The following is a 27385-nucleotide window of genomic DNA, read 5'->3' as shown; positions in this document are numbered from 1 at the left end:
CATTTACGGCTTTAATGGAACTCTACGGCTCTCACAAACTCTTAAGCTAATTGCCCTTCAGCAAGTTGCAGAGAAACGACTTACATTTTTGAGCCATCAAAAAGCTGCTGGGATATTTCTGCTTTTACGATTTGGATGTGCTCCCTGATCTTAATTCTTGCAACCAGTAAAAGTTATCAATAAAACCCCTCAATATGAGGAAGGCCAAACCTATTGGTGCTTACCACGATTACAGGATGCTGCATCAGCTTGCAGATGAAGTTTTGAAATGGATAAACGTTTGCCTCTGAAATAGAAATGTATGAAACAGGCATAAAATGCAGGAAATTAGGAAATATAGTTAAATATTTGGTCTGAATTATGACATAAAAGGATCCTGCAACATGAGTCAGAATATACTTAAAAATCTAAAAAGACTGATCCATAAATATGAAATGGACGGTCCTGGTCCAAGTCAAAGTCCAGATCTTGATGTCATTCAGCTGCTGTGGAGGGACTGAAAACAGGCTGGACATGCAGGACAATTGTCAAGCTTCTGACAGCTGAAAGTGAAGAGTGGGACAGAAACTGATAAATGACTAAAACAAGCATCACAAAAATTATTTTAACCAGTAGGGATGAGACTATTTATTGGGAGTGAGCATCCCAATTCTATATGATAATATTTTTTTTTGTAGGTATCTTGTTTAAAAACTAAAAAAAAAAAAAAAACATGCTTTTGGTGATTTGCTACAATGAAATCACTTTAATTTCCAAAGAAATAAAAAAGGGAATGTAACAGTAGGTTAACATTTTGAGAATAAATATTTCAAGCGTTGTCCTAATTTTTCCCACATGATTGTAGTTTACTTAACTTCACCTTCTTAATCCTAACCTCATGAGTTACTGATGCCAACTATTAACATCTGTTTTCAGGCCAGATTTCATCAAATGCACATTTTTCCCCATGATAAAGCTTCTGGTGGTGAATAACGTAACACGCATGTTTTGATTGTACTTGCAATAAATTTTGTCCATAATCTTGCTTCTTGCAAAAAAAAAAAGCAATCCATAAAACAAACAGATGTTAAACAAAATTAAATGCCCAGTATGCAACATCTGGAGAATTGCAAGACTAATCTAAAATTGAGATTAGTGAATTTCACCCTGATAATCATGATAATCAGTTAAGTCATAATGTGCTGAAACCTAACACTCCCTTTCACCCCGTCAGTGTTTTTATTCTCTGGCTTTTCTGCTTTCATTTTACAGAGTTAGTGGCTTTGACTTTCTTTTCCATAAACGTAAGACAATACTGGAACTTAGACTTCGTTTATTACTACATTGAAATATTTCTTGGTTTGTTTTAACAGTTCTCAGCCTGCTCTCATTATTGTGTTGCCCTTCAGCTGAGAACGTGATTTTAAAGTGAAATCCTGGTGAATGAGACACATTCCCGGCCTGACATCCAGGATACTTATACTACTTCTAATAGTTTAACTAATCTCATTAGCTAAGGGATTTGGAAACACAGTCTATTCCCACAAGAAGTAAAAGAAATCTAACAGAAGCAAACTGATGTGACTCTTTATTGTGGTCCTGTAAACTGTGTTTTTGACACAAAACAACTGCATTACAGAGCACTGAAAAGAAAATGAAGAACACTCAGTGAGCAGATCAAACTGTTGATGGTGGCAGCATTCAGGAGAATGTGCAGTGTTTACTGATCACAAACACTGTGGGCACCGTAAAACAATGCAATTTCCAGTAGAAAATACAAAAGCCCAGATAAAAAGTGCTGTAAAAATTTCTTTACACCTAGTCGACACCATTTAAGGCAAGAGAAAGATGCTACAATTAAAATTTAGACACACATATAAGAGCTGGTATACCATATGTGCAGTTTGAGTCAAAAGTTTACATGCTGGGTTTTTGCAATGATCCCAAAAAGTCACCAAAACTGTTTTTGGAAAAGACAAAGCGAGGGGGGGNAGTGAGAGAAATCTGAACCATATAAATTTGTGGACTATGCCCAAAGGCTGGGTTCACACCAGAAAATAAATCAATGATGAGCGTCTGTAAACTTCTGACCAGAACTGTACAGTGACGAAGATTTCAAATAGTTGACATCTATATATTGAATGCTGTGTTTGTTAGTTAGCTATATGGGGAATCAATTTAATAGACAGACTGACAGATTTTATATCCTCAAAGGTTTTGGATTGTTCATTAAAGCGCCTTTTTACACTTGGAGATATACATTACATGTATATAGGTGAAGAAAATCTTGATTTTTCTGTAGACAAAACAGGTTTTGGGGTCACTAAAAGCATTTTTAAACAAGGCACAAGGGTAGCAGGTATAAACAAGTTACTACACATGTAGCTGTTGTCTAGTTGAATCTAAGTGATGTTATACTACGCAATCTCTCTTACACTTACAGTACAGTGATACAGATTGTAGAAAAGCCTAACAGCATATAGATGTGATATGTAAATTAATGCGTGTACACTTAGCTGTACTTATTCAAACATCATTTTGGGTTAAAGTAGCCAAACTGCACTTATTTATTCATGTAAAAAAGCAATCTGCACATTTACTCCCTCTCTTCATAAACTGGGAGCTTTGCCAGCACCAATTACTGGAACGGTTACAGAAAAAAAAGGCCTGTAACAACATAAGGAGAGCTGAATGAGGTGCTTGTTTCAGGAAGAACAGTTGCTGGTGACCTGTTCCAGAATGCATTCAGAAAACAGGCCAATGTCTACTCAAAGGAAGTAACCCGGTAGGTCCATCATGCAGATGTGTAGTAACAACAGAATCCTTCTTCAGACTCTAATCTGGTATCCATTAATATCGCTTGGTTTTTGCTCCAAAACCTTCTTCTCTCCAGAGGGGCTGGAACAAAAACAGAATTGCGATGATTAATTCTTATGCTATTTCTATAGCCTGATTCTATGAGCAACCCTATTATTAATACAGTGGAAAGTCTGCAAACCCGTCTTAAAATGCCAGGTTTTTATAATGTAAAAATGAGACTTATTTCAAAAGTTAACTCTGTTTAAAAAAAAAAAACATCTTATGTCTTTTCAGGGAACAATTTAAAAAAAAAGTTGAAGAAAGATTGATTTCTTTTTCTACTAAGTTGTACAGGTTTTAAAGTCACATTAAAACAAGAGAATGGGTATAAAATAATATATTTTTTTCCTTTTTTTCAAAAATCAATAAAACTTGCGATTTCACCAGGTCGATGCATGTCTTCTCTGTCTACTGTACATTAAGTGGCTATATTGTTTTTATGAGAATGGATCATTAAGCGCATGTGATCAATCCTACCGTCTCTCAACTCGGCTGATCCTCCGGATGGGGCTTCCTGGTCCTTTGAGAGGAGAACCCATGCTGTTTCTCCTGTCCTTAGTAGGAGATGGAGGCGCTGGCTTTCCAATCTGCAAAAAAAATAAAAATTATGTCACTTATTAAAAATTACATTTGAACATCAACAGTTCCTCTATTCTTCCCTTCTCAAATACCCCTAGCTTTAATCTGTTTGTGCTTTTAAAGTGATTGTGGACTCCGTAGGAAGGCCTCTTACTGATGGATGGAGCCGTTAGTTTTATTACTCACAACGTGCTGTGTCATGGCTACACTCATAATCTTGGCATGAGAGGTGATGACAGAGAAACATCTCAGATAAATTAATCAGCTCAGAGTCACAATGGAGCAAAAGATCAAAGGAAATGCTGGCGCATCTTAATTATTATGATGAGTATGTTAATCACCTTCAGTAAATGAGTCCAAAAGGAGATTCAATTTTTAATACAAATTCAAAACTAATTTTTGGAATAATTATAACATTATGTAAGACTAATATAAACTGTTTTTTTTTTTTTCATGAAGACATGTCATGGTGATGTTACGGCCAACACAATCACAGAGAAGACTGCTGACTTTACTCCAGTTGGATCTGAATTTTTTTACTAAACAAGAAAATGTAACTTCTCACACACGGAATTGCAGATAGACACTAGGTGGTGCTACAGCTCCTGCCCTTTTTCCTCTGGGACAAAAAGTGCCCTTTTGAAATGTTTTGTTTTTTTTTGTTTTTTTTCACAGTGTAGTGTGTGGCCTGTAATAAATCCCACACTACTAAGTCGGCAATTCCATGTGCCACACAAACCTTTTTTATACTTGATATATCTCTTCTCTCAAATAACTTTTTAGATTTGTAAAAAAGCAGGATATGCTTCACTATATCCTGAAGCATATAGTGTTATGCTTCAGGATATAGCATAACACTATAAAAAGTAATCACCATCAGTAATATATCAAAATACACAAGCAAGAAATTTGAGGTCCAACTGTACCTTCAGCCTCATGTCTCGAGTGTGTCTCTCCAGCTCCTTCCGCAATTCCTCCTTGCTCAGCTTGTCCACGTCCAGTATGGAGTGTTTCCACTCTATCTGCTCCACACTATGAGGGTCATGGGACACGTACTGGCCAATTTTAATCTTGCGCAGGGTGTGCCAGTAACCCCTGTAGGCTCCTTCAAATTCCTGAACCAAGTCCATGAGTGTTCGAAACTCCAGAGGCTTGAACATGAGGTCGTCCCTTCGGCTCATGCCCAGGGCGCCGAACCGTCCCCCGCTGTGAACCCCGAGCACAATGTGGTAGAAGTGGTTCCCTGAGAAGTGAGATTTAAAGCTGAGCGGGAATCGCTCCACACCGGGCATGTTGTTGGTGAGATGGCTACATCGTTACATGTCAAGGAACTCGACGTCTGGAATTCCTTAAATATGGAGGCAGTGGCGGTTCTAGACCAGATTTACCAGGAGGGTGAGTGTTTTTTAAGGGGGCACAGAAAAAAAAGAATGCATCTTCTGCCACCAGATGAAACTCTGATCCTATCTCAAGATGGCAAAAGCTAAAAGCGCAACGCCTTAATTTTTATGTCATTGTTAAAGTAAAACTTAAAAAGTAGGAAATCAAATTGATCCAAGGGACCAGTTTTTTTTTTTTTTCTTTTTCGGTTTTTGTGCCAGCGCATCATAAGAAATGATTTAATAATATGTTTTTTTTGTCATTTTCCAAAGCTATTCCTGGGTCAAAATCACAACAGCAAATACATTTAACACAATCTGAATAATGCAACACGCTCTACAACTTTAAAGATACATGGCCAGGATCACCGCCTCTAAACATTTAATCGGCAGAGCCTCTCTTGTCATCTCTTTAGCGATGTCCATCAACCTGTGGAAAAAAAAAAAAAGAAACAAAGAGAGTTGTTTATGTATTTATGTTTGCACAAAACATAAACACCAAATCTACATGTAATAAGTGCGAAGATTGTTTTTGTCTTCACCAGGCCAACATTGTTTCCATGAGTCAAGGAAATGGGATCTAAATCTAATAAAGCGAGGTCAGGAAGCGTGTTTCAGGCATCTGCTGACTGACATTAGCAGCTACTTGCAAAGCCCGGGGGTAAACAAGAGATGCAGCTAATCCGAATGCACCCTGGCAGATGCAGCACCATCCCAGTTACCCTCCGAGGACGGAGATCTGTTTGTGTCTTGATTCCAGAGGAAGAGTAACTCACGCAGTGAGAGGACGGCTTTTCTTAATCTCAAAAAACTGTGTTCCTGTGTGATTGTACCTGTAAGATACAGTTAAGGTTGAACTGTTGCACGGGCACGAAGAGCAGCGTGAACAGAGACGAGGGCGCAGCTCTTTAGTGCTTTGTTATATTCATAGACTGCTGATTAATAATGAATGACTCTCTGCACTAAGTGGAAATCATGGTTTTGGTACAGAGTGTAGAGTTTACACTGGATAGACTATATTGCACAAAATCCCTCATTTAATTTTACAAAACAAACCCCCAGCTAACTCATTTAGCATTAAATGAAAGCAATCAAGTACTGTAAATGCATGGGAGGATACTGTAGTTCCCTGATGTACTTCTGTATGGCTTCCAGGCGCTGTGGGATGGTAGTCGTAGGTTGGTATGAAGGCACACTTGGTACTGGAATCTGTATTGGGGTGGGAGGGTCAAACATCTGCATGACAACAACAATCACAATATTCACAGCAACTAAACTCAGTTTAACTGGGTGGAATCATACATATGAAATGGAATTCAAAGAGCTTTAGAAGAAACTTGAACAAAAAAAAATGTCAGCATTGCATAAGAAGAAAGAAACAGAAAGAAATGAAATATAAAAGAAATAAATAGCAGAGACATAATAAAAAAATGACTTCTTAAATAATATTTGACTGTAATGGGAAAGATGTTGCCTCTTTATAACACTAGACAGACAACACTGATCACAAGAGGATTCTAAATGGTTCACACCTGGCAAGCAGCTTTGAAATGCATTTAGGCCCAACACCATTCAGTGCCTTATAGACAGATAACAAGATCTGAAAAACTGTTTAGAACTAGGGGGGCATGCATGCATTGATTTAAAGAATTTTATTCCATTTTTCTTGTATTGGTCAAGACCCTGCCAGCAGTGACACACAGAGATGTCTTAAAGGCAGGGTGACAATAATTTCACCCAATGAAATTAAAAGCTGATTGTATTATCTCCATGTCTGGATAGAAAACTCTTTATTCTGGAAATGTTTTGAAGATGATAGGAGGTTGGTGTAATAACAGACTTCACTTGGATGTTAAAATTTAGGTCACCAATGTTTTATGCATCCATTGAGGATTTTAGCCTCATTATGTCAAAAGGTTAGTTTTTATTTCTAACCTTATCTTTTCTGGATTGAGTTTGAACAAATGTTGCTGTATTCACCTGCTGACAGTATGAGCACAATGACTTAGTGATGGCAATAAACTGTGGTCATGCAGCGGCGCTGATGCCAACCTGTGTGCTGTCAGCATCATTATGTTGTAAAAAGATGCTACAACACTTCAAAATCTGAGTTGGGGGAAGCAAGTAAATGTTGAAGTAAAAGTGGCATGAGAACTGAGCCCGGAGGAACACCACATCTGGTCTTCACTTTCTCATATTAATAATTGCCAATTGACACATCGTAGTCTAAGTCTGCAAAGTAATCATGGAGCAAATTTAACAGAGAACCAAACAATGGTTTGGTTCTCTGTTGTTCATTGCAACAGTCAGCATGTTGTGGTGTCAAATGTAAAACTGACACTCAGCAACACCAAGATAGGTGCTTTTTGATGAATCACCAGCCATTAAAGTTTTATCAATACTGTATTCTGGTTGCAACTTATAGAAACTATTTAGCAAAATGGAAAAGTTTAGATATGGGCATGTCACACTCCTTTCAAGTATGCAATTTTGTTTAGACTTTGCACTCATCTCAGTTTCATACAAAACAGTATCTTGACTTCTCTCTCACTCCCATTTTAGTGAACTGTGAAATAGTATGACAATGTCTGTACTTTATTTACTTGAACAATTACAATTGATGAAATGTCTTGTAAGTTTTTTGTTTTTTGTTGTTTTTTTTTACCTTAGGTAGGTCAGTGGCACCCCTTATCTCCTTGGCCAGAATTTCACCACCTGGGTGGATTCTGGCCACATGGCGCCACATCCTCTCCCAAGTCTCCTCATCCATCGGGAGGCCTCCTCTGTTGACGTAGAAAGGCACCCCTCCATCCCTTAACTCTTCCTCCCCTTCGTCCTCCTCATCCCTCTCCTCTGCGGAGCCCACGGTGGCCCTCAGCATCCCTCCTTCAGCAGTCAGCCACACAGTCCAGATGCAGAAAAGTCCTGCCTTCGGTTCTGTCACTGGTTAATCAGCTTGCAGGTCTAAAGCAGGTTCCAGCAGCAGATGGTCATCTCATGACCTCCAGGAGATTATGGCATCAGTGTCTCACAAAAACAGTCAGTGAAGCTGTTGTTAAAGGGGATGGCAAATCTCTCTTTGGTTCCTCAGGCTGAAGCAGACATTTAAAAATTGAAAAACAAATATATATATATATATTTTATTTTGCAGCAAATGTTTTACACCTATCAAACAGTCTGGAGGCCTTCCAGTAAACAGCTATCCATGCTTGTTAATAAGACAGTAAAGGCGACATAATCATGAGAATGATCCCCATAATGAATCTGTTCATCTTTCTACAAGTATTCATATTCTCCCCAATGCAACACCGCTAACGAGTCTGTCAGGTGGTTGACTTTGCAGGCAACAAAGTATTAGAAAATCCTAATTCCCTGTACCGCTGGAGGTCATTCACGCCTCAGATTTGCTAAAAGTCGATGTTCCTTCGAGGTCCCATTTCTGCGACTTTCTTCATCCTTTCAGTCTAGGCTCAAATTATAAAATCCTTTCCACCCAATCCAGCCGGCTCATTGTTCCTGCAGATGCTCTTCTAGAGTGGTTTCTGAATCCAACGAGCCGCTCAGACACTCCCCGAACTCCAACTACTGCGCATGCGCCAGTCTCAGAACATGATCTCAGCGGTGACAAGTGCTGCATTCAGGTGCTCTTCGTAAGAAATCCGCGAATTATATTTACAGGTGCATCTGAATTGAATAAAGCCTCCAAAAGTTGATATATTTCAAACCTTAACTCAAGACGTGAAACATATACATATATTCTACTGATTCATTACAATCCAAGCCGTTATTTCAGCTAAGTTTGATGATAATGGATTACAAAATCATAAAATTCAGTTTGTTATTGGTATTAGAATGTTACATGAGACCAATGAAAGGTATTCACACAGAGATGGCTATGGCCATGTTTTGCCATAAAAATCATGAGGAAGTCTGCTGTCCAAAGCATCATTGCTGTCTAATCTGGCTTGCTTACACTGTTGTATGCAAGTGGAAGAAAAAAGTGTGGTAGAAACAGTTGTACAAAGAAATGAACTTTTTCATTACATTCTAATTTACTGAAATGAACTTGTATGTAGATCGGGTTGTGTGAGAATTTGTTTTTATTATTTGACACTTTTTTGATATTTATTCTAAAAAAAAAAACAACAAAAAAAACAGTTCAGTTAGTTAGTTATTTATTCAGAAATTAAATGGCAACAAAATGTTTGAAGGTCACAAGAAATAATACAATTTGAAAAGCTGAAATATTACCAAACCCACTCTAGCAGTAAGTCAAATCTGAACACCTCTGCACTTTTACTACAACAGTTGGTAGGAATCCTTAATTTATTTACATGACTAATTTCAGGGCAGAAATATCAAAACCTTGGGGCTCCATAGTCGTCAGGCATCCGTTCAATATTATACCTGCAAACAGAATAAAAAAGTATTAATAAAAACATCTTTGTTTACAACTAAAACATGCAAAGTGTCCTGATTCTGAGACAATTTGATATTTGTTACCTGTGATTTGAGATGTACATGATGGGCACTCCAGGTATTTTCCTGACTCTTCTCTTCAGATCTCTGTCCACAGTGGCCAGGATGTAACACTTGTGCTGCATAGAAAGTTGTATGTAATCAATCTCTATATTCATAATCACCCACCACAATATGATGCATTTAATTGATTTAACATGGTATCACCTAAAATAATATTATTCCAAATAGATTGTCTTTGTAAATTTTAACAGAATATGACATTTAGCAGAAGCAACTGATGGGACAATTAGCACTTTTGCTACTTAATTATAAAGCGGTTGTTTGCCAATAATTTGACCATCTTGTTTTTTCTCCATTCTCCAACTGTGTCAATTGCCTCATTTGTTTGATTATTTCTCTTCTGTGGCCCTTCAGGAGATTAAGGTCGAATCACATTTCACACTTTTCTACACCAACTTTCAGAATAATACCTACAAGCCAAAACTCCTCACATCTGTTCAACCTGTAATTTTACCCTTAAATTTTTTTTCATAAACCTGTCATTTGAAATTTTCCAATTTATGTTTTACAATATTGCGATTGTTCTTAATTTTTTTTATTTTTCCTCTAATCAGAGCATAACCACAATTGGTTCCTGTGCCAAAAAAAAGGATATGCACAGCCCACAAATCAAAATGTTTTTATGTCATGCTTCCTAATAAAAGACTATATGGGCTGATCTTGAAGTTTATTTTACTGATCAATGTTTTATTCTTCATAAGTGTTTAAATTTAGTTCACTTGAATTCACTTTAGCAGCTAAAAAGGCTAAAGTTAGACATTTCACATATTTTATGCCACTATATTCCTCTGGATGTTTACTGCTATGCATTTATTTTACCTGGGTCACCCTTTGCACCAAACAGTCATCAGCATATGTGCCCTTATGTGCGCATGGCAGACGCTCAAAACGTGGATCCTTGGCTATCCTGTCAAACAGAAAACATTGTTCAGATGGAAAAGAAGAACTACATACATGTTGTATGTCTGCAGAATTAAATGATTGCTGGAGATGATACCTGAGAGCCACTCTGTATTTCATCCCCAGCTTCTCGATCTCAGCCATCACACAGTCTGTGATATAGGGTATACCTGAAGCAAATCACATAGCAGAGGGAAAATTGTTTAATTTTATCTGTCATAACCATTAAATAACATTCTCTAACAGAGCATGCATTAAGTCTACATTTAGAGTTCCAATACTTCTTACATTTGGCATACAGGCAGTCCATCATAGACTGAACAATGTCCAGCTTGGCTTTAATGGAAAAGTTGATGAAATTGGTATCAACAAGGATATGGTATGGTGGGCCAAGTTGGGTGTTGTACTGGAAGAACATGCATGATGGATACTTGGTGCTGCAATGAGAATGAAAAAGAAAAGATCAGAAAGAGCACAGACCACAGGTTAAGATACAATTTAGTGAGTTGAGTGGCTAACGTACACTTCCCGCTCCTTAACTTCTGAAGGATCTTTCTTCTTCTTGTCTTTCTGTTTAGCACGGTCCTTTTCTTTTCTATAAAGCAATGGCAAAGTTCAAATGAGCTAGTTTTTTTATGCTGAATCCAGTGGTCAAAGAACTGAAACAGGAAATTTATCAGGAAGATATGCAACCAAATTAAACTGCATATTTTAGGACTTACATCCTATGATCTCTGAGATTAATCATTCTTTTCATTGCAGCAAATTTTTTTGTCTTCTGCTTCCCCTGGAAGAAACACACACAGATATCAGATGAAATAAAATAATCGGTATCAAATGTTTAGAGCATCAATTCCCAAATCACTAAGAGCAAAACACTCTAGTGACAGTTGTGTATTGAAGCATAATCAGTAAATCAATTAAATTAACAGCAAAGTATTGTTTTGCCAACTATTTAACATTGTTTTTCTTTTTATCAGTTGTAACATTTACAGTACATATATTTTATTTTATTTTTTTATTTACTCTGATTTTTGAAAAAGGATTTCAAGGCTCCACACTTTATGGCTCAATCTTAAATTTAGAAATAATAATAATAAGAAACATTGCCAGAGTTTTTGTATTGTTCTTTTAAAACTAACTCCACTTTATGCTTTATGAATCCCCCCTACACACTAGAATGGGCATTTCTTCTCAAGGCTGCAACCACCCCATTACTTTTTCCTTCCACTCAACTTTCTAATAATATGCTTGAACACTGCACTGGGTTAGCATCCAGCTCCTCTACTAAAGATTATTGTGGCTTACTTTTCCTGCATAGGTCATGACATAAGAATTCATCATTAACTTTTTTCTTTTTTTACTTGCTTGTGCTATATTCAGTTTTTCTGAGAAACTTTCAGGTTTGCCATAGCTACAAAGTTATTCATCAAATTAACAGAAAGCGCCTGAAATATTTCACTCCCTGTGCAATAAACAATCGTATGCGACTTCAAATTACATTTTCAATGATACCCTGACTTATGAATTTAGATTAATCTTATGTTTATAAGGTAGGATTGCAATGCTGGCTTTTTTAAATGCTAGGCTAACTGTGCTAAAGCTAGTACTGTATATCTGAAAAGCATGTCTCCATAAAACACTGTAACAACAAACGCTGTAAAAGTGTAACAACCGAATTAAAAGTATTTCAACTTGAATGTTAACAGGTTAAGATGAAGTAGGAAGAAGTCGACATTATTTACCATATTTCTGCGTTTCAGGCTTTTAGTCTCTGGAATCAGCTACCTTTCCTCTCCTCGTGTGTCGATAGTAAGACGTCATAAGTAAGCGACGACTCTGTCCGAACATTCCGGTTGCTATGCTAACGACTGACAGACGAAGGTAAATGCAGTGTTTCTTAAACATGTATTACTTGCAGATTTTATTGGCAAATGTAATACCTTGTTTCATCTCTGAAGTTGTATGTAGTTTTCTGTAAATATATTTGATTGTGCGACTTGATAACTACCTATTATTGGCTCAGAGGTTTCTAAAAGGACGCCTGGCTAACCTGCTAGCTGTTAGCGCTGTGTTTTCTTTCTGAATGCTGCCGTCGTAGCAGTCAGCCTCTGAGCGAGAATTGATGATGTTGCAGTTTACTTCATTGTTTCTCGCCCTTATTGATTTCCATTTGTCAGCCTACACGTTAAAATAGATTTTTTTTCTTAGCTGTCTGCCAGGATTCCTTTAATATATTAAGCTAGCTCAGATATCTCTTCAGTTTCAGTGTTGTTTTCGGATAGGATTGTAAACACAATCAGATTGAGCTCGTTTTCCTGTGGTTTTTCCTCACTATTCAATATATTTACAAGGCAGTTCATTTACCTAGTGTTTCCATTCATTGACAAACTTCATTTTATACTGATTAACAAGCTCAAAGCAAAGCAGTACTTGTTCAGTCTTGTGTACATTTCATAATTTTGTCTTCACTTTTCTCATTCCGTGGCAGGAGTTTGGGCTTGCCCAGCGGTGTGTGGCAGTTGTGAAAGCACGGAGGAATCTAAGTGAAAGGCTGAAAGATGGTCTGATGGACCGCCGCTTCTTCCTGACCCTCCTTTTCTGCTCTCTGTCGTGGATCTTGTTCTGGGAAGTACGGTGGAAGAAAAGAAAAGAAGGCCAGATTGAGGAATGGCTCCAAGTACATAGCCTTTCTCAATACAGTCACTTATTCGAAGGTAAGTTTTTTTTTAGACTAGTAGTATATACTAGTATGAGTTGCAATATACAGTGTTTGTTTTCAGAAATTTCTGGGAAAATTTTTCTGACTTGATTTTACATGTCCATAGTTCTCAAAATGTGATAAGTCAATTGTATATCAGTATTTGGGTGCTCAAAATAGATTTTGGTATTTTCAAGGTGAATGCTGCATTAACACATTACCTGTGCTTTATAGCTGAAAGTATTAATGTTAATTAGTTACTAAGAGTTATCAGTCAAAAGAAATAATGTTGCCAATGTCCTGTTTGTAGGTTAACAATAATTACAACTTCATTGTTTTAACAGTAACAAATGTGGTAATTTATGTAATTTATGTCCCTGGATTTACATGGAGACCAGTAAAAATCACAAACGATATTGGCATCAACTATTCAAAAAATGTTTATTTCATGCTTGTTTTTATTTTATTCCATCAAAAACTGACATTCCTTACTGTAAACTGCATTTTCACCAACATAGAATATTCTGAAAATTATTACAGTGATAATGTTTAGTATTAGTACAATCAGCCGAAAATCTAATTACAATTGACAACATATTTAGTGACACTGCTTTTGGGAAAAAAAACAGATTTGACATCAAATGCATCATCTCATTGGAGGAAATGTGAGCAGAATGTAAGCGTGGATATTTAAACACCAAAGGGCACCAAGTATGACATGTGGCAGAACTTTAAACTTTGCATCTCTGCAAGGATGGCTTTTTTAACATATTTTTTCAACCCTTCATGCAGAGAGAAATTACAGTAACAGCTGCAAGTAGCTGCCTAAAAGGCTTAGTAAGTTAACATTAAAGTGGTTGCTTGTGCTCTTCAGAATGGTCTGTTTAGCTGGTCCAAAAACTCATCATAGTTATTGAACTACCAGCATTGTATCAGAGAGTCTGATTACACTCAACAAAGCAGCAAAAATAATAACACAAGCATTTATTACTCTGTTTATGGTGTTAATATAGTAGATCCTTAGAATTAAAACCTCATACATCCGAAAGGACGATTAAAACTGCTTAAAGTATCCTGTTTCTCGTACAAGCAGAGCAGTCTGAATGCTTGGTGCATTGTGTGTGATTTTTTTTAAATTGGGATTCCCAAGTCTGTGTAATTTTCAAGGAAACCCCCTCTGTTTGTTTTTGGGTAATGCCTAGTTTAAAGAACAGACATCAGCAGAGACTTGAATATTCTTGTACTTTTGGACATTTCTATGTGGTTTCTATGTGTCGCACAGATGTGCAGACACTGGAAGAACTGAGTCTGAGCGCGCTGAGTCGTCTGGAGGAGGTGGTGAAAGAGCAGCAGCACTGGAGGGAAATTGCAGAAGCTCACATCAAGCTGCTTCGTGACTTTGCCTTCCAGGAGTGGCTTAGCTCGCAGAACCTAGAGCACTACCACCACATGTAAGCATAAAAAGCTGTGTGACATGAATTCATGAACGCCCTACTTAGGGATTAGTACTTTAAATGTCATCAACTTTTTTATTTTAGGCGCTGCATATCTTTATGACTTACCTTGTTTTGGTTGTTAGGTTAAGGTTTTCTAAATGCTAGAAGGGATTATGTTTAGATATTCACGTAAATGCTTTACAACTTTTTATCAATTTATTTTTGGCCATTGTAAAGTTGTTGTTTTTTTTATGTGTGTGCGTGTGTTATAATGTTTTTTATTGTGAAGCACTTTGAAAAACCTTGTTGCTGAAATGTGTTATGAATAAATTTAACTTAACCATTTAATAGTTAAGAAGGCTCTAACATCTCGTCTTGATTTACTCAGTTAAATTTAAGTCTTTATTACTCACATATTTCAATAAAATATTCTGTTCTCACAGTCAAATTAGTTTGATAGAATATGATTGCAAAGCAAAATGTTAAGTTCTGAAAAACCTAACCTGAGTGATATTGTGACCTTAAGTCCCTACTCAGATTGGTGTTGAGACTGTGGATAATAATGTAGCTAAATAAGCTTCAAAATACTATGGCAAGTAATGCTGCACTGTTCAACACAATTAAAAAAGGGAACAATGGTATAATTCTAAAATTGCATATCATGGGGAAGGAAGTACAAACACTACCTTTTTTGGTTTTTATTTCATATGTCATCTTGACCATACACTTAGAACTCATAAGTACACACACAGTAGCTGCTTACGCAGAAGGTTAGACCGACAATTAAAACTTGCAACAGGAAATTACTGTTTAGCCATAAATAGTTAATCAGTTTGCAGAGTATTTTTTTTTCTCTCCTTGTCTAAAAAATATATTTAGAATGCATGCACTGGACAAGCTGCTTCTATGATTCGCACCTTGTTTATCTGAAAACACTAGGATTGCCATCATGCACAATTTCACAGAAACTGGTTTTGTCCAAAGGACTGCCTCCTATGTGCAATAACAGCAGCTGTGTGGCTTAATAGACGGTAGCGTACAGGAACAGCAGCAGCCACGGTGGAGTGGTTTTACAGTAGAATGCTATCTTTAGTTATTTATCTACCCAAAATACTTTCATTTTTGTTTTTTCTTCTCACACCAGACTGAAAACCTTGGGTTGTATAAATCTGGATGACCTGTCTCGATTCGACAGTCAGCTGCAGCTCTCTTTAGCTGCCTGGGGTTACTATTACGACGACTACATAAAGCTGTCCACAGGCATCAAGATTCTGCAGACCTCTAGAGGGAGTCGAGACCAGGACTACGAGATCCGGCTGGTGCGCAGCCTTGCTGAGAGGCGCCTGAATGAGAAGTGGTCAACTGGTGAGACGGATTATTTTTCTGTTTCGTTGAACTGTGGTCGCTTCCCTTCAGCTTTTACAGACAGGGTGTAAATAAGGGACAGGTTGCGTTTGAGTATGTCTGTCTTTAGAAAGTTCACTTGTTGAGTGTGACTCAGTAAGGCAGAACAAAAGTTTTCCATGATGATACTCGTGCATGTGTAGCCTCCGTCAACTTAAGCGTTGCTTTACTTGTCTGCAGAGCACAGAATTTTGTGTTTTCTTTTTCTCTCAGTAAGCCGTACCTTTTACGTTCACAGTGATAACAATAAGTTGTTCTAAATAATAATGTATTACAGCTAAAGGTTGTCTTGTTCTTGATGATTAACTATTACTCTTGTTCCTCAACATTCCTTTCTGTAGGTGTGGTTTTCACCATGCCGTAGCTTAAGACAAGTCATGTGGAAGATCATGATAAAATGCAAAAGTACAATCATTAAAATTTTATTTGATGCTTTAGAAAAACAAGTTCTGTATAAATGTAATCATTATTGTATTTTATTTTTTTGGTGTTCCTCAGCGGGAGCTCTCCTTTTTGGCTGTACTGTGGCACTGTGCTTTTTGATAAGGGACCTCATGTTTTACGTGATTGGTGAGTTCAGGATAGGAAAAAAAAAACAAAAAAAAAACTAACAGGCTAGTAAATGTGTTTGTGTAGCTTAAATATAATATAATTCTGCCCAGTAATTCCTCCTTTCTTTTGGCAGGTGGAATTACTGTTTCCATCATAGCGTTTTTCTTCACCATCAAGTTCCTCTGTGAGCTCGCAGCTAGGATCGTTAGCTTCCTACAGAATGAGGATCCTGGAAGAAGAGGCGACCGCAGCATCTACGACTATGTCCGCGGCAACTACCTGGACCCTCGTTCCTGTAAGGTGTCGTGGGACTGGAAGGAACCACAGGAAGTCGGGCAGACGATGACCTTTAGAGTTCAGGTAAAAACAGATTTTATAAAAGGGATTAAGACTAAAAATATACACACTGCTTTCAGCATTTTGTCCTGTCACAACATGTGTTTGTTGTTGTTATAATATTTTATATGGTCTCTCTCTTTATTTTTGAAGTTTTTACTCATTGTTATTTGTAGTCAGGCTTAAGCTTTGGCAGGTGGCATGGGAAGCATCAGTGAACATCAGTCTTTAAATCTCTTTGTTGCAGTGCTGACTTTGTGGTTCAGGTAATTTCTAGGTGATTCTCCACCCCAGTGACAAGCCTATCACAGCTTCTAGCAGCTTTTCTTACTGGATTGACCTGAGTTTAGCTCCACCTATCAATGCACCAGCTGCCACCACAATGTGTTACTGAGGTGTTAACTTCTCAGGGCAGTTTGCTCCACTTGTTTTTATTTCCTGCTAATAGAGTAAATGGGGCTGAATACCAATGTATGTGAAACCTTTCAGATTTTTATTTGTTACAAATTTTTTAAGTTGTGCATCCTTTTTCCTGTCTCTTCCTAATTATGCAAAGCCTTGCGTTGATCTGATGCATAAAGTCCACCAAAATGAATTGAATTTGTTGCTGAACCACTGCAAACTGTGAAAACGTTAATGGGATATCAATAAACATGAAAGACTCTGTATCTACTATACAAGCCATAATATCTGTCTCTGAAAAACAGTGTTGATAAATATAAAGTTGTTATTCTCACATTGTGCTTATGCTGTTTCAGCTTTTTTACAAGAATGGTCAACCTTTCCCTGCGCATCGGCCTGTGGGTCTGAGGGTGAACATCACCCACATTGAACTGGCTCTGGACATCCCGGTCACCCAGGAGGTTCTGCAGGAGCCGGAGTCCAACGTTGTGAAAGTGGCCTTCACGGTGCGCAAAGCTGGACGCTACGAGGTTGCTGTAAAACTGGGTGGCCTCAATGTGGCCTACAGTCCTTATTACAAGATCTTCCAACCAGGTGTGAACATAGTTTTATTTTCTTGGGCTTGATTTATGTTTTTTTTGTTGTTGTTGTTTTTTTGTTTTTTTTTTAAGATATCTCATACATTCTTTTATCTTGTAATTTCTTCTCACAGGTACAGTTGTTCCATCTAAAACCAAGATAGCCTACCATTTCTCCACCCTGGTGCTAACAAATGGCCAGCAGCACACTTTGCAAATTGAACCCAGGGACGAGTACGGAAACCCCACCAGTAACTCCACGTCGCTTACAGATGAAGAAAACTACAGTGTCCATATTCACTCTGTAAGAGAAAACATCTTGTTCTGACAAAAAGTCAAGTAAAAGTAAAAGTCTGGATTTATTTTGAAGCCCTGTTAATTTTTTTTTTATTTTTGCCTACTGTCTTCACAGTGAGTTAAACTTTGTCGGTGTTCATGCTGCTGTTTTGTTTCCTGTTTTTTTTTTTTTTTTTCCAGCTTGGTACTGTGGACGATGACAGCTCAGATGATTTCTACAGCAAGTCAGTTTCACTCAACAAGCAGCAGTGCCAGGTTTTGCTAAGACTCACCCTGAGGAAGACGGGTTGTTTCAGGGCCCGGATCTCTTATAAGGATCAGCCGCTCAGCAACGGGGAGTTTGACATAATTGTTCTCAGTGGTGAGCTTCCTCTTTTTGCCCAGTAGGTCGTTTTTGTATTAGCCTGTGTCTTCAGAGCCTAACACTCACATCTTTTCAGAGAATGAGAAGTCCTGCGTGGAGAAAAACGTGTCCACTCCAGGCATTAGTATCTACTTCGAGGCGTATCTTTACAGCAGTGGCAACTACAGCAGTTCATCGTGGCAGTTACCGGCCTCCTCCCTGCTGGCTCCTCAGAGGAGGCCCTCTATGGGTGAGGAGGATGAGGAGCACGACTCTCCTGTGGAGGGACAACCGGAGAAGGTGAAGAAACCAAAAAAAGTCTACTGCTACATATCGCCAAAGGTGAGTAGTGGATCTTAAAGATTATGTCTGCTTTTTCCTTGTTTAGTATTGGATGTGTTTAAGTTCACCTCAGTGATTTTTTGGACGTTTGTCAAACAGCAACTATCTGTAAAGGAGTTCTACCTGAAAATTATTCCATGGCGCCTTTTCACCTTCCGAGTATGTCCAGGAACCAAGGTAAGTAAAACGAGACTCCAATTAAGGGTCATTTTTACTTCATGTTAAAGCTAACAATAGCCCTTTTCTTTTCAGTTTACCTATTATGGTTCAGACCCAGTTCATAAGTATTTAACTCTTGTGGTGGACGACGGCATACAACCTCCTGTGGAGCTCAGCTGTAAAGACAGAAACATCATGGCTGCCACCTTCATTCGCTTCCTGCACAAAAACATTGGTTTGTCTCAGCCTTGCAAGGATTTTATTGCTCTTGGAAAAATAAAAAATAAAAGACCGATAAAGATCCTGTGGCAACAATGTCATGTTTTTGTCTCCAGGCGGCTCTGAGACCTTTCAAGATAAGGTAAACTTCTTTCAACGTGAACTCAGGCACATTCACTCCAAGAAACCTCGCACCAAAACCTGCCTAAAAATCACTCGACATGCTATTCTTGAGTCAGTGAGTGCGTTTTCCTTTTCTTTGATAATAAAAGCAGTCTTCAAAAATAAAAATAAAAAATACAGGAGTAATGTAGTCCCAGCAATGTTGTGACAGCTGAGGTAATTTTGATTCTTGTTGTGGTTTTGTGCAGTCGTTAAAGGTTACGAGGAACTTCTCTGTGTCAGACTGGAGTAAAAACTTTGAAGTTGTGTTTCAGGATGAGGAAGGTAAAAAAAAAACAAAAAAACATTTTTACATACAGTATCTTATGAACGTATTCATACCCCCTTGAATCAAATTAAAAACACACTATTATATTGAGATTTTATGTTTTATGTAACAGACCAACACAGTCAAAGTCTGGAAGTGGGAGGAAAGTGATGCATGATCAAGTAGACATCTGAAAAGTGGGGTGTTAGCAGAGGGTTTAATTCGTGCTGCATTCTACTTTTCATTCTACTGCTCCTTCACACACTGCTTTGTGTTGGTCTATGACATAAAATCCCAGCAGAATAGACCATTAACAATTTGTAGTGTGATTAAAAAAACATTTAACAGGTATGAATACTTTTGCAAGACCCTGTAACTATCTAATTTATCTAAGTTAAAGTGACGCATGGAGTTGATGACCATATGGTTTGTTTCTTCAGCTCTCGACTGGGGTGGGCCTCGCAGGGAGTGGTTTGAGTTGATTTGCAAGGCCCTCTTTGACACGTCCAACCAGCTGTTTACCCGTTTCAGTGAAAATAACCAGGGCCTCGTGAGTTATTCCTTCTAAATATTTCCATGTTAAACCGTTATTTTCCAAGTTGGGCAATATATTGCTATAGAAACTACAAAGAGACCATCCTTCATTCTCCAGGTGCACCCAAACGCTGACAGGCCGGCCCACTTACGCCTGAAGATGTACGAGTTTGCTGGTCGAGTCGTCGGAAAATGTTTGTATGAATCCGCTCTGGGCGGAGCCTACAAGCAGCTGGTCCGAGCTCGCTTTACGCGTTCCTTCCTGGCCCAGATCATTGGCCTTAGGATGAACTACAAGGTGGGAAGATCGTTGTTTTCATTGTTTACACTGGTCTGTCATTAGGGGTGTCTCATCATTTAAACATACTTCACAAAGCCAGGAGACGTAATCTGGTTCTCGGGATTATTTATAGAAATCCAGTCAGCATGTTGTGGTGTTTATCTAACCTGCTACGGGTTTCTAAAACTCTCCCTACCCTTTAAAATCTGTTTTTGAGAAGATCAGAAGGTTTGTTTGTTTTAAAAATGCAAGTTTTCTGTGTTCTTGATCTGTTTTTCCGCTTAGTACTTTGAGACAGACGACCAGGAGTTCTACAAAACTAAGGTCTGCTTTATCCTAAACAATGACGTGAGTGAAATGGACCTGGTGTTTGCTGAGGAGAAGTACAAGTCAGGCCAGCTGGAAAAGGTGAGGCAACTCTTTGGAAAGGAAGCCCCCTTCTAATCTTTAAAGCAATTTCATCTAGATAGAGGCAATAAACTAAATAAAATTAACCAGATTGCTTGTTTGGCAATAATGTTCTTTTGCTTATGAAGTGGAAAGTGGTGGTTTCATACAGTGGAATTTCTTGCATGCTTTTTCTTTAGCTCTACGGTTTAAAAGCAGCTGCCAAATAAAATGAGCTTTAAAGTCCTGTGGCTGAATTATAAACATCAAACTTAACTGGATTAGTTTCTGAAAACATCAGTTTTTCACCAACTCATAAATCAGAAGACGAGCATGCTGCCGTATTGGAAAAATGTGTTGCGCAGGTCTAAACAGAAGGAATCGAGTTGCTTCATGTGAAACATTAAGTTTCACATCGTTTGTGTGTGAAGATGAAAGCTGTAGAATACACTGTTCTGCTCATTCAGGGCAGGGCGCACTACTTTAAATGGGACTTTGCTGCCTTGTTTTATTTATTTTACATATTTAAATATCAACTGATCATTTTATAAATTAATGCTCTTAGTGTCCTCAAAAGGTCACATAATTGACAACTAAATCAATTGGAAAGTAGGTCAGTCAGCTTAAAAGTTTAAGCAGTCAGCATGCAGAGGTGAGTGAAACTACTTAAGTATGTCATGTCATGTCATTGCATTGCATGACAAAGTAATGTTATTGGATGGTGCAGGGAGTCATATATGCTAATTAGGCATAACATATATTAAACAGCTTGTGAACATTTTGTCATTAAAGTTGATGTGTTAGAAGCAAAAAAAACAAATAAAATGCTGAGCAGTGCACCTTCGGGTGTTTACTATAATCCATGCCTATCAAAGGTCCTTTTTGTTATTTCACCAGGACGTCATTCATGTGTGAACAGTAACGTGATCAGGCTGCTACATCCAACACAAGCTGATGTTCTTTATTGGATTCTGATTGCAGGTGGTGGAGCTGATTTCAGGAGGAGCCCAGATCGCCGTCACCAATGACAACAAGATTCATTACCTCAACCTGCTCGCTCAGTACAGGCTAGCCAGCCAGGTGCGGGACGAGGTGGAACATTTCCTGAAAGGTTGGGTGATGTCTGCAGCCACACTCTCGCTGTTTGCGCAAACCGCTTTCATTCGATCTCTCCAGTTGCGCTTACATCTAGAGTATAACTTCCTAATTCATTGCAGGTTTAAACGAACTAGTTCCAGAGAATCTGTTGGCCATATTTGACGAGAATGAGTTGGAGGTAGGTGTGTTCTGTTTTGGGACACGATTCAAGATTCACCCTGACTTGTCCTTCAAGTAATCTTTAAAATGATCATCAGATAATCATGTCTGTTTACCTGTGCTCTCATCAGTTGTTGATGTGTGGAACGGGTAATATAAACGTGCAGGACTTCAAAGCCCATGCTGTGATTGTCGGAGGATCATGGCACTTCAGAGAGAAAGTATGTTAACGAAGTTATCTCTCTGAATTACGTTCCGCCAGCAGAGTGCTGTCTGAGAAAGTCATTTATTTCTTCCTGTTTCCTCTATTTTTCCCCAACAGGTCATGAAGTGGTTCTGGGCAGTGGTGTCCAGTTTCACCCAGGAAGAGCTGGCTCGTCTGCTGCAGTTCACCACCGGCTCCTCCCAGCTTCCCCCTGGAGGATTCAACACGCTCTGCCCCTCATTCCAGATCATTGCAGCCCCTACACACAGCACATTGCCCACTGCACACACCTGGTAAGGAAAGACGCACAGGGCAGCAGTTTCATGAATGTCAGCAGTACAGTGGATATACAGTATTTGCAGTGATCCATCTGTTAAAAGCTAAGCTTTCAGATAATGGATCCAGGAGAATGACCTTGTTGCTGCAAAGTTACTGATTTAATTGTCAGTTTCTTTTCAAATTTGCATGTTTGTGCCCAGTTCCTCTTGAATAGTACAGAAAGAATCTTCTTTTTTTTTTTCTGGATTCTAAAGACTTTTTCATTGGCTGCACAATATGCTAAAGATGTGTCATTATCTCATTACGGAATGCAGTGTACCTATTGCAGAAAACACCTGCAATAAATGCTATTTACGTCCCATGCACTTGGGTTCTCTAATACCTCTGAAGACACTTGTTTAATGCAGCAGAAAGTTTTAGAAAGTGAAAAAGTGACAAAGTGGAAAAGTTAATAAGAAACTATACCTTTGTTTATTATTAAGGTCGTGGATACTCTTGCATCATAATTAACTCCAAAAAATGAATGTTTCTGAGGAGCTCTCCATTCACTAAAAATAAAAAGCACTCGTGGGGAGGTTTCTAAGTTTTATTTTTTAAAAGGTTTTAATGTCTGAAAATAATAGGAATATTCTCCTAATTGACTTCATACAAATTCATAAGCTAAATGTTATTTTGTGGTTAAAAAAAAAACAGACCAACATTAGCAGCTATCTTTTCTCCTGTAATCACAGCGGGAGGCTGACCTGACTAAATGAAAAATAATAGCTAATCTACCACCAGTAATCATTAGCATCATGTTGGATTAGTGAGAACATTTATCATTTTGGACATAATTAACCTGTCAAACATGTAAAAGAGCAGTATTATATGTTTTCCAGCCACATGGTGCCATTTTATAGCACAATCAAGTATCTGTCGCATTCAATTGTTATATAAATGCTGTATATATCAAATTTGACGTAAATATGACAGGAATTTGACTTTGTAATTTAACTCCTAGAAATTGGCCCTCTGGTTCTTTGCAAACTCCTGCTGCAATCAGGAAGTCAAGGCATCACTACTCTTTTAACATTTTAACAACAAATCTTGTTAAAGTGTTTGGGTTGTAATTTTACAAAACGCGTAAAAGTCCAAGCATCATGAATAACCTCGCGAGACCTCTGATTTGATCTGCTTTTAAACACTGCTCTGTGTGTGACTGCTGTAAACTTCACCTAAATCTGCCGTTGTGTCCAGTTTTAACCAGCTGTGCCTCCCGACCTACGACTCCTACGAGGAGCTGCACAAGATGCTGAAGCTGGCCATCAGCGAGGGCAGCGAAGGCTTCGGCATGCTCTGACTCCTCCGTCACTGTGGCTCCTCTCATTCACATGAAGACCAGCACTGCTCCACTGCCCCGGTTTCCTGCATTCATCACCATCCAACAGCCCCAACATCTCGGCGGTCCCAGTGCGTCTCCATCAGGAGGAGAGAGATATTCATGAAGTCCTGTTAAACTGAGACAAAAAAAAAGACTGTGGCTTCAGTCATATGAACCTTGTTACTACTATATGTACATACAATTGAATTTAGAAATAGAAACTGGGGGAGAGGGGGTGGGGGGAAACTGTGATATTGGGAATAGTTTTATTTCTGCTTCCCAGAGTTTGCTTAGCTTTATGCGCTTTGAAAGACATGTTACAGGAACAAAGGCCTTGAGTTTTATTGTATAATAACTGCTTCTTTTGCATTTTGCAAACAGAGGAACACTTTAAGTGCAACAGCAGCCTCTACATGCTGTGGGTCATTCATCTGCAGCACTTTGGCCTTAATCGATCAGGGACTGATATGTGTTTTATGTAAATATATAAGCTCATTCTTTTAATTCAGAACCTGTACAGAGTAATGTGTGTGTGTGTGTGTGTATAGACATTTTCTTTTGATGTGTCGTTTAAGGAGAAGGGATTTAGTTGTCGCTGCATGTGTGCTAGAATTGTATTTTTTGTTTGTTTGTTTTCATTTGCCTGCTGGATGTGAAGAAGGGGTTTTAAAGGAAGCCAAGTAGTTTCTATTCTGTGTTTTTACCTTTTTGAGTTTTGGGAAAGTAGTTTGTTGACCCATGTTTAATAACCTGCCTTATCCAGTCCCTTTGCCTCTGATTGTAACCAGACAGTTGCTCTGGTGAGGGAAACATATGTGACAGTAACAGAATATGAATGAATGAAGGAAGTTTTTGTTCAATCCCTACGTCAGATTTATTGTATTGTTTCTTTGTAAGTCACCGTCTTTCATGTGTTTACCTCAGGATGTCCTCTTACACCTATGCATCAACTGCTCACCAAGTTTCCACCCTCACTTTAACACCTGTAGCCATGTATTTTTGCATTCTGGGTAATTTGTTGGACAGCTTTGTACTTTTTGGGATTTTTTTTTTTTTTTTAAAGTTATTGTGAAACTATTTATTTTAATGCTTTGAGAGTTGGCAGTACTCTGAGCCAATGGACGTTGTTGGTTTGATTTTTCTGTGCGTAGTTGTTGCATTTGTTGCTGTTAAAGAGTTTACATTATCATTAGTCATTTTGTAATAATATGCCTGTAGGGGTGTTTGTACTGCATTGAGTCCATGAGAGGATTTTTTTAAAATTATTTCAATATTTCTAATATGCGTAATTCCCACACACAGACTAAGTTTTACTCTCTGTTGGCTCTGAATTCAGTTTTTCTGAGAGGTTGAGCTTTTCAGATGGTAAAGACACGTCAAGTAATTTTTTTTTTTTATTATTTTTTTTTTTAGCTGGCCTTTTGAAACAATAATCACAGACTTGTTCTTTTTTGGGTTGTGCAATGTTTAGAACTGAGGTGAGAACTGAAATGTGAATATTTCATCAGGGCAACATTTCAGTGTGAACACCAATGGCTGAAAACATATTTCTCTGTACGGAAACGAGAGGTTTAAGCATTACTCGTGTCATATGAAGCTTCAAAACAACAGTGAACAAGGTTTGCTTTGTTGTTATTAATATTTGTTGTTCATGGTTTTACTTTTCTAGCCAATGTAATGCTTGAATGGGCTTCTGGGTGAGATGGCCTGAGCGTGACTTTTACTGATGTATATATTGTGAATTGGGGATGTACTACTTCTGTTTTTCCTTTTTTTTTAAAGACAAGCCTCTGCGGATGAATGTTCAAAGATTATCTGGATTGCAGGTCCCTCATGTATTGGAATAAAAATATTGGGATAAATTCATCTTTTGAGCATGTATTACAAGCAGATTGGGTGTATATTCAGCCAGGAAAAGTATGGCATGGGAAAAGAAAATGTATTGAAAAGTTTGTTTCGACACTTTTATTCTTTTTGTTCTGATCAATCTGTCATTTATTTTTTTTAATTTGTCCATCCATTCCTCTGTTCATTATCCATCAGTTTGTCTGTTGCCTTTGACCCATTAACCAACTAACCTGCCAGCCTTGTATACATCCATCTATTTGTCCATCACACATTTCAATTTTTGTACCACCAAAAGTTGGTGTCTGTAATTACTCATTTATTTCTCTCTTCATCTGTTCATCCAGCCACCTGTGTCTCCATCTGTTGTCCCTCCATCTATCTATTCATCCACCTTTCTAACTGTCAGTTCATTTCTTATCTATCCATTTGTCCATTTTCTTCTTTTCTCACTTTTCTGGGGTTCTACCCTTGAGTCTGAAAAACTGAAGGAACCCTAATAACATCAACTGGTGCATATTTTAACCACAAGGGGACGCTAACTCTGCATGTGACACCACAGTAGGTCAACAGTAAATGACCCTGCTCGCCTAAAGATCTGTGTTTAATTTTAACTCAGACTAATCCACTTAAAATCCTTCCTTTTCACAAATTTCCCTAAACTCTGATTTAAAAGCCGTGTTAACACCAGGCTTACTGAGGTCATACTTTGCACACGGCCAAGTGGAAAACAACTGGCTCCCCTTTGAACGCAGGGGAAGAAGTGGCATAACTGACAGCCATATCAGCACAGGATGTGATGGCATCCCAGTGTTGCCTAACTAAATGTTTTCTTCCTGACTAAGTGTCTGAAATCATTCTGAAGGGGAAAAGAATAACACTTTGCTGTGAACATTCATCTCTCATGGCCCTCCTTGCTTGCAGCACACCCACATGCACAGGGGAGGTTTCCATACGGTGTGGTCTGGACGTTAGCAGCAGCCACCAGAAAGGCATCTTGAAGCACTTGGAGGCAGGGGTATACTTATTCTGCTTTGGCATGCACCTGTTGATTTACATAATGGTATTTCTCAAATTACCCCCTCAGAAAGTCATTATCCTGAACTACAGTACCCTGCATGCTGGGGCTGTAAATTAACATATATGGATGCATGGTGCAGCTGCAGGGAAAGAACTGGCAACAAATGAATGAATCCATCTTTTATTACCAACACTACTGCAGTTGGTCTTTTCTTTTTCTCTAACAGAGTCCAGGTCCAGGCCCTAAAATCTACTCTCCTGCAACTTGTAGTTGTCTCTCTTCTCCAACACACCTGAATCGAATGGCTCATCAGCATCTTTTAGCTCTGCAGAGGCCTGGGAACGAGCCATTCGTTTGATCCAGGTGTGTAGAAACAGATGCACATCTAAAAGCTGCAGGATAGTAGATCTTCAGGACTGAACTTGTGGTTTTCTACAGGATCTGAGGAGGACAAAGAGAATGACGTGTGACCATTCATGTTTGTGCAAAGTTTCTATATCGTCCAAACTGTAAGTTTTCTGAAAGATTTAGGTCTGAGGACTGGAATGGCCATGAACAAGGCTCCTTCAATCCTGATTTAGACCATATTTTTTTTGTATCATCAAGCTGTTAATTATTTTTATTTTATATAGTCAAATAAAGGGATGGATTTTTTAAAAACATTTTTAGTAAGACATTACACTGCTGAAATAAACAGATTTATTTTAAGACATTTCTATGAGTGCCAACACATTTCTGGGAATTTCCTGAGAGCACATCACTACACTTGTTTACTATTCT

General features: G+C 38.3%; 3 protein-coding genes across 4 annotated transcripts; 1 reads left to right on the top strand and 2 right to left on the bottom strand.

Moving 5' to 3' along the window:
• The first annotated feature begins 1540 nt into the window (after positions 1-1540).
• On the top strand, positions 1541-25605 carry arel1 (apoptosis resistant E3 ubiquitin protein ligase 1). 2 transcript variants are annotated; one of them, XM_007549265.2, is made up of 22 exons: positions 12037-12122; positions 12730-12955; positions 14222-14390; positions 15520-15740; positions 16278-16349; positions 16465-16691; positions 17426-17663; positions 17782-17951; positions 18125-18305; positions 18385-18629; positions 18729-18806; positions 18882-19023; positions 19124-19245; positions 19379-19454; positions 19878-19987; positions 20090-20269; positions 20537-20659; positions 21620-21749; positions 21856-21914; positions 22027-22116; positions 22218-22393; positions 23616-25605. In XM_007549265.2, the coding sequence occupies exons 2-22, from the start codon at positions 12808-12810 to the stop codon at positions 23716-23718; spliced, it is 3060 nt and encodes a 1019-aa protein (XP_007549327.1). In that variant the 5' UTR covers positions 12037-12122; positions 12730-12807; the 3' UTR covers positions 23719-25605. The 2 variants fall into 2 exon arrangements, with proteins under 2 accessions (XP_016525581.1, XP_007549327.1); XM_016670095.1 differs by lacking the exons at positions 12037-12122; positions 12730-12955; positions 14222-14390 and adding an exon at positions 1541-1968 and having other exon boundaries at positions 15636-15740.
• Positions 1551-8394, bottom strand: vash1 (vasohibin 1). The gene is made up of 7 exons (XM_007549266.2): positions 7462-8394; positions 5917-6005; positions 5573-5629; positions 5152-5226; positions 4344-4725; positions 3316-3425; positions 1551-2877 (listed from the first exon to the last, which is right to left on the bottom strand). Exons 1-7 carry the CDS (start codon positions 7675-7677, stop codon positions 2808-2810), a joined length of 999 nt encoding a protein of 332 aa, XP_007549328.1. The 5' UTR covers positions 7678-8394; the 3' UTR covers positions 1551-2807.
• On the bottom strand, positions 9105-12073 carry fcf1 (FCF1 rRNA-processing protein). The gene is made up of 8 exons (XM_007549264.2): positions 11984-12073; positions 10961-11025; positions 10762-10833; positions 10527-10675; positions 10336-10408; positions 10158-10245; positions 9300-9394; positions 9105-9203 (listed from the first exon to the last, which is right to left on the bottom strand). The coding sequence occupies exons 1-8, from the start codon at positions 11984-11986 to the stop codon at positions 9155-9157; spliced, it is 594 nt and encodes a 197-aa protein (XP_007549326.1). The 5' UTR covers positions 11987-12073; the 3' UTR covers positions 9105-9154.
• Positions 25606-27385: the final 1780 nt, after the last annotated feature.

Source organism: Poecilia formosa, unplaced genomic scaffold, assembly GCF_000485575.1.
Source record: "Poecilia formosa unplaced genomic scaffold, Poecilia_formosa-5.1.2 Scaffold30, whole genome shotgun sequence".
In the NCBI taxonomy this organism is placed as follows: Eukaryota; Metazoa; Chordata; class Actinopteri; order Cyprinodontiformes; family Poeciliidae; genus Poecilia; species Poecilia formosa.
Note: the sequence above shows the minus strand (reverse complement) of the source record. Positions and strands in the feature narration are given on the sequence as shown.

What these genes read in the sequence shown, in the direction of transcription:
- vash1 (XM_007549266.2), bottom strand. Translation starts at nt 7,677, where the DNA reads ATGCTGAGGGCCACCGTGGGCTCCGCAGAGGAGAGGGATGAGGAGGAC. An exon ending in GAGGCGGTGATCCTGGCCAT is followed by an intron (nt 4,726 to 5,151) that starts GTATCTTTAAAG and finishes GTAACGATGTAG; the next exon opens with CCATCTCACCAACAACATGC. An exon ending in CTCGAGACATGAGGCTGAAG is followed by an intron (nt 3,426 to 4,343) that starts GTACAGTTGGAC and finishes TTTTTTTTGCAG; the next exon opens with ATTGGAAAGCCAGCGCCTCC.
- fcf1 (XM_007549264.2), bottom strand. An exon ending in GAAGTTAAGGAGCGGGAAGT is followed by an intron (nt 10,676 to 10,761) that starts GTACGTTAGCCA and finishes TTCTCATTGCAG; the next exon opens with CACCAAGTATCCATCATGCA. An exon ending in ATGTACATCTCAAATCACAG is followed by an intron (nt 9,204 to 9,299) that starts GTAACAAATATC and finishes TTCTGTTTGCAG; the next exon opens with GTATAATATTGAACGGATGC.
- arel1 (XM_007549265.2), top strand. Translation starts at nt 12,808, where the DNA reads ATGGACCGCCGCTTCTTCCTGACCCTCCTTTTCTGCTCTCTGTCGTGG. An exon ending in TGACATAATTGTTCTCAGTG is followed by an intron (nt 18,306 to 18,384) that starts GTGAGCTTCCTC and finishes ACATCTTTTCAG; the next exon opens with AGAATGAGAAGTCCTGCGTG. An exon ending in GGTGGAACATTTCCTGAAAG is followed by an intron (nt 21,750 to 21,855) that starts GTTGGGTGATGT and finishes AATTCATTGCAG; the next exon opens with GTTTAAACGAACTAGTTCCA.